The 14,345-nt window shown below is 46.3% G+C and overlaps 1 protein-coding gene across 1 annotated transcript in view; it reads left to right on the forward strand.

The window, feature by feature from the left end:
* LOC137438171 (voltage-dependent L-type calcium channel subunit alpha-1D-like) overlaps positions 1–14,345 on the forward strand; it is a 429,914-nt gene that overhangs the window by 369,459 nt on the left and 46,110 nt on the right. Inside the window, exons 24-27 of the mRNA XM_078766514.1 lie at positions 8,483–8,535; positions 8,689–8,835; positions 8,954–9,155; positions 13,859–14,017. Coding sequence (XP_078622640.1) covers positions 8,483–8,535; positions 8,689–8,835; positions 8,954–9,155; positions 13,859–14,017 — 561 coding nt within the window. The remainder of the gene's footprint in view (positions 1–8,482; positions 8,536–8,688; positions 8,836–8,953; positions 9,156–13,858; positions 14,018–14,345) is intronic.

The raw sequence follows: 14,345 nt of genomic DNA on the forward strand, positions 1-14,345 counted from the left end.
CTAAATAACCAAGACTTGTTAACTTGTGTGGACTTGTTTGTTCTTAATTGTGTTCATTATCTTGCATTTTGACAGGTGGCTGGAGCAGATGGAGAAGACAGTGCTATCTGACACACCACTTAAGGGAGACGAGACAGTATCATGGGCTGGATACCATGCCAGCAAGCAGTCTATTCCAGAAGAACCAGAGTGTAGTGTGGCCTTAACTTCATTGCTGCCTCTCTTCTATGACCAGGCAAAATCTGTGGCAATGATTCGTCACTCCATGGATGTCATCAAGACAGCAATCGATATTCTGAATCCAGGTCAGATCCCTGTAATCACACTTGATCAGCCACTGAACACACTTGCCAAACAGATCCAATGGAGATGGCCAGAAACACACGGAGAAGATCACTTCGTCATGGTCTTTGGTGGACTCCATATTGAGATGGCAGCATGGAAAACCCTCGGTGACCTTCTGGATAGCAGTGGGTGGACAGGCGTTCTGATGCTTGCAGGGGTTGCTACAAGTGGTACTGCTGATTCCTTCCTGAAAGTGACCCATGTGACACGCACACGACGAGCACACCAAGTCACAGCCAGTACTCTCTATCTTCTCCTGAAGGAAGCCTACAGCCAGTACACCAGTGGACTAGATGAGGGACAGGATACGATACCACTAGATGACTGGTGCGGTGAACAAGCCAATGCAAGTCCACAGTTTCAGTTCTGGTTCCTAATTATGCAGCTAGAACTGGCAGTCCTGATCTATGTGAGATCCGTCCGTGAAGGAAACTTCCAACTGTACACTGATGCTCTGACCAAGCTTGTACCATGGTTCTTCGCCTTGGGACATACAAACTATGCCAGGTGGATCCCAGTTCACTTGCGCGACATGGTGACACTTGCAACAAAGCATCCAACTGTATACACACAGTTTCTGGCAGGAAACTTCACCATGAAGAAGACTACACGTGCATTCTCTGCCATAGCCTTAGACCAGGCACACGAGCAAAATAATGCATTGGTGAAAGGTGATGGAGGGGCTGTAGGTCTTACGGAGAATGCTGCAGCTTTGCGCCGATGGATGGTGTCTGGTCCAGAGATGGCCAAACTGATCTATAAGTTCGAGGCCACAACAGAAAAAAGAATTAGGAAAACTGAACTAAAACACCATGAACAGACAAAGCACACGCAGGTAGCCTTTGCTCGAGATGTGAGAGCACTCACCCGTGTCATAGGAGAGATGGGGAACCCATTCTGTGACGACAGCAAAGATCTCTTGGTGCTAGACAGCAGAAACCTGGCAGACCCAGCAGTCATCAACACCCTTTACCAGATCGAGAAGCTGGGAAAAGAACAGTATGACACATATGTGAACGAGAGGCTTGTACATCAGACAAAGCCTATCACTGACCCAATAAAAAGAAACAATCTCCCTCTCTTCAGCCGACCCCCAGTCAGAGAGAAGTCAAGAACAGAGTTGAAGGTGGTATCTCTGAAGAATGACTGCGTTCTGTTCTCCAGGCTGTTTATTGCATCCCAGACACGGAATGGAGATCTTGATGAATTCTTTGCACATGAAAACCAAGCTTGTCCCCTGCATTGTCACAAATGGGCAAAATCCGGCTTGGAACCAAGTCTGATCTGGTTGGGTGCTTAGAAGATCTGATCACCTCACGGGAAAATGATGATGTAAGCCCCCCTGTTGAAGTCATGATCCTGGATGGAGCAGCCATCGTGAACATGCTGGCACCTCGTAATGCGAAGACCTTCTCTGAGTATGCATCACTAGTATTCTTGCCATACATCACATCTCAGATACAAAATAAGAGCAGGGTTGATATTATCTGGGATGAATATTTCCCAGACAGTTTGAAAGCCGACACCAGGAAGACGAGGGGTAAAGGCACCAGGAGACGAGTTGAGCCATCTAGTTCCATCCCTCGAAACTGGCAGGCCTTCCTTCGCATAGACGAGAACAAGGTGGAGTTGTTTGACTTTCTAGCAACGAGGATAGCAAACATTGAGACTGACAAGCAAATCGTCACCACAAACCACAAAGAAGTTTTTTGTACACAGCCACGAGATGTTACTGGTCTTTCCCCGTGTAGTCACGAGGAGGCAGATACAAGGATACTACTCCATGTCCAAGATGCAGTCAGACAGGGCTATACCAAGGTGTCAATCCGCACAGTGGACACAGATGTTTTGATCCTTGCAGTGGCAGCAACTGGATATCTTGACATCGATGAACTCTGGGTTGCTTTTGGCACAGGGAAGAATTTCAGGCACTTGGCAGCTCACGAGATGGCTGTGGCACTGGGACCAAACAAGTGCCGAGGGTTGCCATTCTTCCACGCCTTCACTGGGTGTGACACCGTGTCCTGCTTCGGCGGAAGGGGGAAGAAAACAGCATGGGAAACATGGAAAGCCTATGATGAGGTCACCTCAGCTTTCTGCGCACTGGCTGCCACACCAACCATTTCAACTGCAAATGACAACATGGATCCACTGGAGCGTTTTGTTGTTCTGCTCTACGATCGAACAAGCAGCCAGGAACATGTTAACGATGCCCGCAAGCATCTCTTCACCCAGACTGGTAGATCAATAGAGGCTATCCCACCAACGCAAGAAGCCCTCAGACAACACATCAAGAGAGCTGCCTACCAAGCCGGCTTTTGTTGGGGCCAGATGATGATTTGCGCACCTGAGCTCCCATCGCCAAGTGAATGGGGTTGGAAACAGAGTAATAACGGCTGGGGGATATATTGGACAACCCTCACAGAGGCAACTGAGGCATGCCGACAATTGATTAGATGTGGATGCAAGAAGGGTTGCAGGAAACAGTGCAAGTGTGTTAAGGCCGCACTCCAGTGCTCAGCTCTGTGTCACTGTGCAGGGGAGTGCACACGATAGTATACAGGAGGAATAACACACCTGTTACATATACACAAACATGTGGAAGACTGTTTTGTAGACTGTTTTATAGTGAAAGTCACTTCCACAGCGTTAATGTGGCATTTTCACTTCATTTCCATTGTGTTTCTGGAGTTTGCTCAAAATAGCTCAAAAAGTAATTATTTTTGTAAAGAATAAGGACCAAATAAATGTTATGTGAGTTTGTTGACATTTAATTATGATCTTACAACCTGTTTACGTGAAAAAAACATCATAGGTGTGCTTGAGCAATAAGTAAATCTAGTTTTATAGACATCGGTACTGTGTATCTTATTATCCGTAAACGGCCATTTTTAAAATGGCCGCCATTTTGTCCCTAGGAAAAGATTTGAATGCCCCTATATCCAAAAATCTTCCTAGTAGTATGCTCTATCAGTGTTCAAAATTTCATGCTTGTATCACCAAAAGCACAATTTTTTCACATATCTGCTGGGCTACAGGACAATACAGAGGAGAGAAAGTATTCATTCCAAGGATACCACTTATTCCACCTGACCTTCCATTCTCCTTCAAGAGGATTCAGTTCCCCATCAGGCTATGTTTTGCTATGTCCATCAACAGGGCGCAGGGGCAATCAATGAAGGTTGTAGGCCTGAACTTCACAGAACAAGTGTTTCCCCATGGCCAGCTGTACATGGGCTGCTCGAGGGTTGGAAAACCAAGCAATCTTTATGTCTTGGCACCAAGTAAGAAAACCAGAAATGTTGCATACCCAGAGGTTTTGAGAAATTGAAAATTGAAAAAACATCACGTAGGAAATGTACTGTGATATTGCTCTAAAATATACATGTTCTTTTCATCATATATTTGTATTATTCTTATTCAACCCGGGCGAAGCCGGGTACCTCAGCTAGTTGAAAATACCGTGGCGCTCTCCAATTTGGGGTCTCACTCCCCCAAGTTTTCCTTCTGTGCCCTTGCACAATTTCAGGGCTGGGTCGTGTGGCTCACCAGCAGGTCCGCTCACCTGCACACCTCCGCCACTGTACATCGCCACCCGAGCTTACCTGCTCCTCACCCTAACCTACCTGGGGAAGGCCCTCCATGGCGCTTACCCCCTCGGTGCCCTCTCTGACACTGGGCTACCCGGGTCCATCCTCCGGATCCTCGGGCCCCGCTGAACTCTAACTCTGGACTCTAAGCTGGCTCCCAGAGCCTACCTGCGGCCTCACCTGGCCGACAGACTAACAGTGGTGGAGTGCCCAACCAACCATTCTCACTAACATGCCACACGCCCAGCCATTTCACTCCACTAATGCACCCATCAAGCAGTACTCTGCTACTTTCGCACCACAGATGTCAATATCCAACCACCATTTTCCTACTCCCGCTACCTACTTTTAAACTACCCTCCCCGGATACTCGTGAGGGGTCCATCCTTCCCCCATCCACTCCTTCGCACCATACACTCCATTCCACGTATTCCACACTCCCACTCCACACCATTTGTTCCAGACTCCATTCACTCCATACCATCTATTCCAGACAACCATTCTCCATACACCTGCATTTCACTTGCACACCTTGCAAGTCAATCACTCAATGCACAATCACACACATCCTCAATACTCTGCTCAATACACTTTCACTTCTCCAAACCATTGCCTCTCAATTCCTCATTTCAATATGCTCACCAGCAAGACTCTCATACCAATTCCTCATTCAATAAACCACACCACAAACACACTGCATCATTTAATCTACCTGGTTTTCCCTCTAACTTAGTGCTTCCCTGTCATCCCTTATACTATGCACATCCCTCGTCATTATAATCCAACGACCCTACTCTACATCCCCACTACAGGTATAATGTCGCTACTTAAATCTAAAGTCACCTATGGTCATCTTTCTAAATTCCTATCGTTATCCTAACCCTCCCGGCCTAGTTTGCACCGCCATACCCCATAAATGCTAAAGCTCCTTTGCTCAAAAGGTACGATGTGAGGGATGGTAGATCTACCACCATCCCTCTACAGTCTACACCGTATACCATTTGCCATCATTACTGCTGCCATTAATCGTCCACTATGCTTGAGCCTCTCGGTGCGGGAAATACATTATCAAAGCTCGGCTTTGCAAAGCCGAGCAATGAATTTGGGTGGTTTGTCTCCTACAGGTTGGGTCCGTCCGGCATTCGGATTCAGGGGAGGAGGTTTTGTCGGGCCAAGACTCCAGGCACCATCCCTACGCAGGGCGTTGCGCTCCCAAGCGCGATGGCCCAGCCTTGCCCGGCCGGAGCGCCGCCACCACAAGGGGGCGCCGCTCCGACCCCTTCTCCCTCCTCTCGAACCGGGCCTCCCGCTTTGCCTGGCAAAGCGCGGAATCGACCGTACAGGGCGGAGCCCGGCACGGATCGCGCACGGTGGTTCTTGAGAAACCGCCACGGCTACGACCTCCGCCGGTCCCCGCAGCACACAAAGCCCGTCACGGACCGAGAGCTCGCGTCGGCTAAATGTCGGCCTAACCGCTGCCCCGGTCAACGTCGATGCTCGGATTGCATTCTCACACCACACGTTCCGTTCTACACTCATACATCTCGGCGCTCCAACGCCTCTCATACAACCCATACATTCCCTGCACTCTATCACCGCACTCTCTGTTACACACCACTCCTCGGTTGCACACCTCTCCCCCGTTACGTACTCCGTAACGCTCCCGGGTGTGCACTTCTGCATCCACCCACTCAGCGCACACCTACCCATGGGTGTGCAATCCCCTGTCGCACACCCAATCACGCGCTCCACAACCAAGCCAGGTGTGCATTCTCGCACACTCGCCACCACCAACTCACACTCTGTATCACAATCACTCCCACTATCACACTCTGTCGTGCACTCACCCTCGCTTTCACACTCGCGCTCCGGCACCGCTCGCACACGCGCGCCATTTCCATTCACACAGTGCACCACGGACCTTCCACAACCGCCCGGGTTACGCTGGGATCCCAAGCGCGCTAAAATTCCTTTTGCGCCAAACACTTTTCCGAAAAATCTTTTCGCGCCATATACAGCCCGGCTTACCTTCGGGATCCTTTTCTCCACACACACCTGCAAACTTTCATTGGGGTTAAGCACGGCATCATGGTGTGGATACAGACTTTGCACATTTTCCATTTCTTCCTTCAACGAGTGCTTTTCTAAGTCCGTCTCTTCCGCCCCAATTTCCACTATTGGTTCGATTTCTTTATTTTCGACGACCGCTGGCGCGAATGAAATTTGCTCTACTCCGGCGGTCGCCGGCTTTCCCATACGCGATTTCTATACCCGTCCACTTGACTTCGCTTTACTCAACTTCGCTCAACCCGTGCTCCTCTAGCCACGCTACCTCGTCGCGTACCCGTGTGCTCCTCCCGCTCGACCTGCGGTCTCTATCCCTTCCAACTTCTTTTATCTGGCCACCTATTTCGTTTCCACACTCTTCAATTAGATTTCCCAATCGCTTCCCCACTCTTTTTATGTCCCGGTTGAATTTTCCCATTTCCTCCTTCAGCATCGCGGTGAATTGCGTCACGAATAACTGCATTTCTTCAGCACTCATTTGCACAATGGGGTTGGCCCCCGCTGCCGCGTGCGAGGTGCCGCCATTTTGTGCGCCTGCAACCCCCACTACCGCACCTTCTTTACTTTCCTCTTCCATTACTCCCAATTGTTCCCTGGGGTCCTGGGTTGCCTCTAATTCTTCTTCTATTTCCCCCACCGGCATCCGATCGCCTTGACTATCCATGGCATGACTCAATTTGGATCTTTTAATAAAAATTTCGGCCGCCCAAAATTTTGACCAAATTTTTTCAGATGGTAACAAATTTGGTTCGGGTCCAATCCCACTCCCAGACACCAATTGTTGCGGCCAACAACACAATTGGTGTCCAAAATTTTGTCTAACGAATTTAGTCCCAGGTTCCAAATCCCAACTCCTGACTACCAATTGTTGCGGATTCGGGGGTCGGCGCTCCCCTTATCAAGGGGGGGTTAATCCCCTTGTCTTTTAAGCTGGCCGTCCCCCAATCCTGGAAATTATGACGTCACTTCCGGTCGGTGGTAAGTAGGGTTGTAAGCCCAATTAGTCTTATTACCTAAGTACTACCACCGGCCGTAAAGCGAGGAGATAACTCCCACCCGAGCCGCAGCGTTAATGGATACGCCGAGCGAAGCAAGCCGCGACTTGGGCCGTTAACAAATACTAAACCCGATTCTAAGCGGTTCCGAAATCGTGCCACAGGTACTCAATTGGAAGAAAAGACGGAGCCGATCGGATTAGGGAAAAACCAAGAAAGAACAGGTGAATTTATTAACAACCAAGAAGAAGAGGAAAGGGAAAGAATGTACAAGAAGAAGAATAGCAAAAGGACACAGGGCAATCTTAACTATACAGTCTTACTTACAACCCCGGACAAACAGACAGACTCACACGGGATGGCAGCTGGTCGGGGAGGAAGGTCCAGGCAGATGGTTCCAGGCGATGGGATCCGTCCAGGCTCCGGGTCCGCGGGCGAAGAACGGCAGGCAGCTTCGCGTGTCGTTGGCGCGTGACCGGACCTTACATATGCGAGGGGCTGGAATGCTGCGTACGTATAGCGTGCCGAACTCTCTCTCTCTCCCGATCAATCAAGGTCCGTATCAAACGGCAGTTCGTATCAAATGGTGGTTCCCTGCGCAGTTCGTATTAGAATGTCCTCGCTCACGCAGTCGCAGTTTTTATCATCCGCCGTCTCCGCGCTGTTCTCTCAATAGCAACGGTCCCCTGCGCAGTTGTTAATCGAGCTCTCCCCGCGCAGTCCTGTTAATCGAGCTCTCCCCGCGCAGTCCTTGATATTCGAGCTCTCCCCACGCAGTCCATGATATTCGAGATCTCCCCGCGCAGTCCTTGATATTCGAGCTCTCCCCGCGCAGTCCGTGATATTCGAGCTCTCCCCGCGCTTGCGCTTATATAACACGCTTTGAAATCAATGCGTGCTTCATAGAGACACGCCCGCCGTTGAGCTCCCCTCAGCCCTGGTTGGATAGCGAGGGCTCACCGGCTCCGCCCTTGACGGCTCGTTGACAGGGCCACGCCTCGTTATTGGCGCTCCGCCCCCTTCTTCTCCAAAATTGACCGCGTGCGTAATGGCGTTTGGAGCGAGGCAGCGAACGCGGCTGGTCGAGCAGAGGCGCGTAACACAATTTGGAGAGAGAGGCTGGCAAAATGGATGGAATGAGGCCTATCTTATTTAATTAATGCAATGCAGATTCAACTATTGGGAACACAGCCTTCTCTGAAACACATACTAAGGAAATAACTGACCAGTCCTATGGTGTCCTATGTGTTGCATATGGCCTAACTATGGGTGCGACCTTTGACCTTATTAAATGATGGGATATTTACAAGACTTATTATTTATTTACAAAAGTGAGGGTTCTAAAAACCGCAACAGTATCAATAATTTACAGATGATGCAGAGATAAGGGGTAAAGTGAACGGTAATTTGTTGTTCTTTAACTTACTGAGATTTTCACCACCAATTTGCTAACGATCATGGATGATGTTGTCCATCTGCTCTCAGGGGAAGTTCTACAGCTGTACTGATGAAGCAAAACACAATGCAGAAGAATGCAAGTAAGTATCGCCTTCCTCCACTTTACAGTATTCATGAAGACACCAATCATTCTTATCCTTTCAAAATCCGTTTTGCTGCTGGTATTCTGTGATTCTTTTTGAATTGAAAGTAAATTCATGGATTATTGAGAAATGCTGTCTTTTTTTGCACAGAGGAATGTTTGTGATGTACAAGGATGGAGATATGCAGCAGGCCTCGATCCAACAGCGGATCTGGAGAAACAGCGACTTTAACTTCGACAATGTCCTCTCGGGCATGATGGCACTTTTTACGGTCTCCACGTTTGAGGGTTGGCCAGAGTACGTGTTTCCGGTGATATTACAACCGAACTGACTCCACCGTATCGTTTTGGCATCATTCGTATACTTTCTGGGAAACAGGATTTGTTTTTGTTTTTCCGCGTTTGTGTGTGTGCAGCTTACTGTACAAGGCCATTGATTCCAACGGAGTAAACACTGGGCCTATATACAATTATCGTGTGGAAATCTCCATTTTCTTCATCATCTACATAATCATCATCGCCTTCTTCATGATGAATATTTTTGTGGGTTTCGTTATCATAACGTTCCAGGCCCAAGGAGAGCAGGAGTACAAGAACTGTGAGCTGGACAAGAACCAGGTAATAAATGAGTGTTTGTTTGTTACTTTTCACCTTTCAAGGGTTTATCATCATTATTTCAATTGGGCCGAATCTTTCATCGTCTTCACATTGGTGCTGCTTTATTTATTTATTTATTCTTAAGAATACGCCCTGCTGATTATGCAGACACTAATGGAGGAGACCCTGCTGCTTACTCCATTCCCCCCTATAGGATAAGTTATACTTCATGGTTTTTTTTTTTTTGTTGTTTTTTTTTGGAGCCTGGTGTTGCCTTAGTGGTTAGGGTGCCGGCTTGGGATCCCAGGATCCTGAGTTTGAATCCCGGTCGATTGCTGAATTAACACCAGGGGGGTTGACTCAGCCTGTCATCCTTCTGAGGTCGGCAAATTGAGTACCAATTCACTGGTAATTCCCTGTGTGTCACAAGAGGCGACTAACAGGGTTGGTGGCAGGAAGGGCATCCGGCCATAAAACATTGTTTCAAAAAGGGGACCACGGTGCCCAAAAAAGGCCAACCTCTGCTCTGCGGGGAAAAATGGCCTCTAAAGGTGGTTCTTTTATACTTAGTGTTTTAGGTATGAGCACAATACATTGTCAAACCCTGTTTGGCCAGTTCACCAGGAGGAGTACGATCCACAAACACTTTTTTATGCCTCCGCCCCTGAAGGTGGCCGGATACATTATGTTTTTGGGTTGTCCGTCTGTCCGTACGGGCTAAACTTCGATATTCTCAGCAACTACATGTCTGATTGAGACAAAACCTTCAGGGTGGGAGCGACACCCATGTAGAATATTTTTTTATGATAATTGTGACGTTTTGTTCACGTGGCATGGTCGCCAACTTGGATTAAATGCAAATATTAAAAAATATATTTCTCGGAAACCGCTGAATGGAAAAATTTTAAACTTGGTACATTGTCAAGTATTCCCAATGGGGAACAAAAGCATGATAATGGTGACATAATTGGTGAAGTGGTGTACCAGCCATAAATGTTTTAATCGAATGCCTTTTCCTAAAAATCTGAAATTGCATGCACATATGATCTATGACCGATTTGTATTGAGATATTAAATTTATGACATCATAGGTCGCATGGTTTGGCAGCCATATTGGATTAAATCTAAAACCTTAGAAAAAACATATTCTCCCAAACCACCAAAGCGATCGACTCAAAACTTTATGTGTCATCAACGAGGCATGCGGATTAAAAGTTGATCACCAAAACGTCATTGGTCACATGGTGTGGCAGCCATATTGGATTGAAGGAAAATGTTAAATATTAATATCTCAGAAACCGCTTACCCTATCGACGCAAAACTTTACAAACGTCATCTAACACCATAGCTGCATATAGTTTGACAATGAAGACATCGTAGGTCACGTGGTTTGGCAGCCATCTTGGATATAAAAACTAACCTTATCCGATCAACACAAAACTTCACAAACCTGATGCCCTACCCATACTTATGCAGAGTATACATTTTCATATGCCAGGTGGTTTAGCAGCCATATTAGCTTGAAAGCCGACATTTAAAAAAAAACCTTCTCCTAAACCGCTTCACTGAAAGATGTAAAACCTGTCATGTCTGGTATAAATGTGATCCTTGAAAACAGCTGAAGGGATTTAAATCAAACCTGTTTATTTTTAGGACAGTGAACGAGGGCATCTACCCGTTGTCACGGGCAGGGACTAAGCGGAGGCACATTGGGGACGCAGTCAAATTGGTCTCGTTTTTGTATACATAGGCGAGACTCGTGGAAGAACTTGTTTCTGCCTGGTTGGCCATTTTAATCTCCTTCTTTCATATTCAGCACATGGCTGCAGGTAGCATCATTTTCTGGGGATGCAGCTGTGCTGCTGATGCAGTGCCCCCTATAGGTTTGAGCAGGAATCTGGAATTTGTTCAGCGTGCTGGCGAAAGCGCACCTACTCTTTGGGAAGGACACCGTGTGATCTTTAACGTCCACCAACTAATGCCAGCAGATGGGGGCGCCCAGATTAATGACCATCCGAGAGACGGTACACATTGATGAATCACCCTGCCTGTGAAACACCAGGATGCCAGGTTATCGCTGCGTCGAGATTTGAACTCAGGCCAGACAGCTTAGAAGTGAGTGTGGTCCATCATCCGAATGGAGCAGACTTCCTTCCCCACAAGTGAGCTGGCAGAATTGCCTCTTGCAGAATTGGAATGCTGTTGCCTCTTGTTACACCAGGAACCATGTGCCAAAAAGGCTATTGCCACATATATCCTAATCAACAGGACGTGTTTGCCAGACAACATCCAATCTGTGGTCCTCGTACAAACAGGTATAGAGAGGGAAGTAGAATAATAACAGCAAAATCTAGAACGGCACTCGGTAGAGAGCATACCTCCGCCAGGTTGAACAGTTTATTCTTTGTACCCTTCAGATAGGTCGGATCTGGATTCGGACCTGAACCAAAATCTAATCAGCTTGTTCTTGTCACTTAACCAACTTATCCACAAAGTTTGGTCATAAGTCGTCCACAACTTTTTGATATCTTATTATCTTGCCAAAACGAAGTTTTTGCAAGATGTATTAGTCAGCTTGTATGTTTGTTTGTTTTTTATCTTGCCAAAACGAAGTTTTTGCAAGATGTATTAGTCAGCTTGTATGTTTGTTTGTTTTTTTGTTTTTTTTTTTGTTTTTTTGTTTGTGGTTAATCATTTTTTTTTCACGTTTAGATCACTCTGTAGACCACAGTTATTATTGGAAACTCCTGTAACTTCGCATATCAGAGTCCTATAGAGATACCCTTCAGCACACAAAATTTTGAAGGTCAAGGTCAAAGGTCAAGGTCACTGTGGTCAATCATGGAGGTCGACGAAACCCTTATTTTTTGAGTAACTTTGATCGGATCGTCTCCAAACTTCATGGGAATCTAGTATATGGTCCGGCGCTCAGCTGATTAGTTTTTGGTGGCGATCGGCCTTGACCTTCATGGTTAGCGCTGGAGGTCGAAAATTATTGACCCCAAGGTCAAATTTTGAAATCGTAGGTACCATATCGAGTAATACCTCATATGAATGCCCTTGATGAGTGCTTCCCAGATCTGTAAACAGTTTGACGCTATGACGTCATTTGATGACGTCATGACGAAAAAACGGAATTTTCATGAAAAAATTATTTCCTCAGTTCTCATCAAAATCTTTCAATATTTCATGTGCGTTGGTCATGAAGACATACTATTCACCATACGAAATTATTAAGGTCAAGGTCAAATGGCAAGATACGGTTCACCCTGTGGGTGACATATGTTCATTTGTTTTTTTGTTTGTGGTTAATCTTTTTTTTTTCACGTTTAGATCACTCTGTAGACCACAGTTATTATTGGAAACTCCTGTAACTTCGCATATCAGAGTCCTATAGAGATACCCTTCAGCACACAAAATTTTGAAGGTCAAGGTCAAAGGTCAAGGTCACTTTGTGGTCAATCATGGAGGTCGACGAAACACTAATTTTTTGAGTAACTTTGATCGGATCGTCTCCAAACTTCATGGGAATCTAGTATATGGTCCGGCGCTCAGCTGATTAGTTTTTGGTGGCGATCGGCCTTGACCTTCATGGTTAGCGCTGGAGGTCGAAAATTATTGACCCCAAGGTCAAATTTTGAAATCGTAGGTACCATATCGAGTAATACCTCATATGAATGCCCTTGATGAGTGCTTCCCAGATCTGTAAACAGTTTGACGCTATGACGTCATTTGATGACGTCATGACGAAAAAACGGAATTTTCACATTTTGGCAAGATACGGTTCACCCTGTGGGTGACATATGTTCATTTTATATATCGCTTTTCATCTGATATCTCAATGATGAAGAATCACTTAAAAATTAAATAATTCTCGTATCTGAATCCATATTCAGATCTTCACCAAAATCGAATCAATTTGTCCTTGTGACACATACAACCTGTCAACCAAGTTTCGTCCGAATCGTCCATAACCTATTGAGTTATCGTGCTATATATCTTGGTGTTGGTTTAGCGGTTAGGGTGCCGGCTTGGGATCCTCGGATCCTGGGTTCGAATCCCGATCGATCGCTGAATTAACACCAGGGGGGTTGACTCAGCCTGTCATCCTTCCGAGGTCGGCAAATTGAGTACCAGTTCACTGGTAAGTCCCTGTGTGTCGCAAGAGTCGACTAACAGGGTTGGTGGCAGGAAGGGCATCCGGCCATAAAACATTGCTACAAAAAGGGGACCACGGTGCCCGAAAAAGGTCAACTCCTGCTCTGCGGGGAAAAATGTCCTCTAAAGGTGGTTCTTCTTCTTTTCATATCGCTTTTGGCACTATCACTCAATGGTGAAGAATCACTTAAAAAAAAAAATTCCGCATCCGGATTCGAATCTTCACCAAAATTGAATCAATTCTACCTTGTGGTACACCCAACGTGTCCACCAAGTTTCGGAGGTAAAAACAAACATATGGTCATCCAGCTCGGCACCGGCTGATGAATGAAGTGGATGTATGAATGAAGAATCTGATGAATGAAGTGTATCTCCTGTTAGTCAGGACAACTATCATATCAGCAGTTCCTTCAACATGATTTAACACTTTAAAAGTAAAAAATTATTTTTTGACTGACATTCTCCATTTATGTTGGCAGTAAGCGATATCTCATTGGTAGTCGATGCTGTGGTAGGTGAACACACCTGAAACATACCTGTATTCTTCCTGGTCTTTCCAAACGCAGAGACAATGTATAGAGTACTCCCTGAAGGCAAAGCCCATCCGCCGCTACATCCCCAAGAACCCTTACCAGTACCGTGTTTGGTACATGGTCAACTCCACGACATTTGAGTACGTCATGTTCGTGCTCATAATGTTCAACACGCTGTGCCTTGGGATGCAGGTGGGAGGACAGGCCTTGCATGTGCTGCATCCTACGTTGTTGTGTTTTTTTCTGTATTAGGGAATGGGGGTGGGAAAGTTTTTCACTTTCCAAAGTTTCCGAGCCAAAAACACAACTTCTCTTTTAATGGCTCAAGGAAAGTCACGCAGAAATTTCGAGGGAAAGTTCGTAAATGCAGTGAAAAATTCAAAGTAATATGGCAAGAAATTTCAATATAGGGCCATTTAGACCATCAGGTCTCGGCCACATTCCACCCACTGTACTTCCTAAGAATATTTTGGCTGTTGTTGTTGTTGTTGTTCATCTCTTATTTAATGCATTATTTTTA

This window comes from Myxine glutinosa, chromosome 12 (assembly GCF_964187855.1).
Source record: "Myxine glutinosa chromosome 12, kmMyxGlut1.1, whole genome shotgun sequence".
NCBI lineage: Eukaryota > Metazoa > Chordata > Myxini > Myxiniformes > Myxinidae > Myxine > Myxine glutinosa.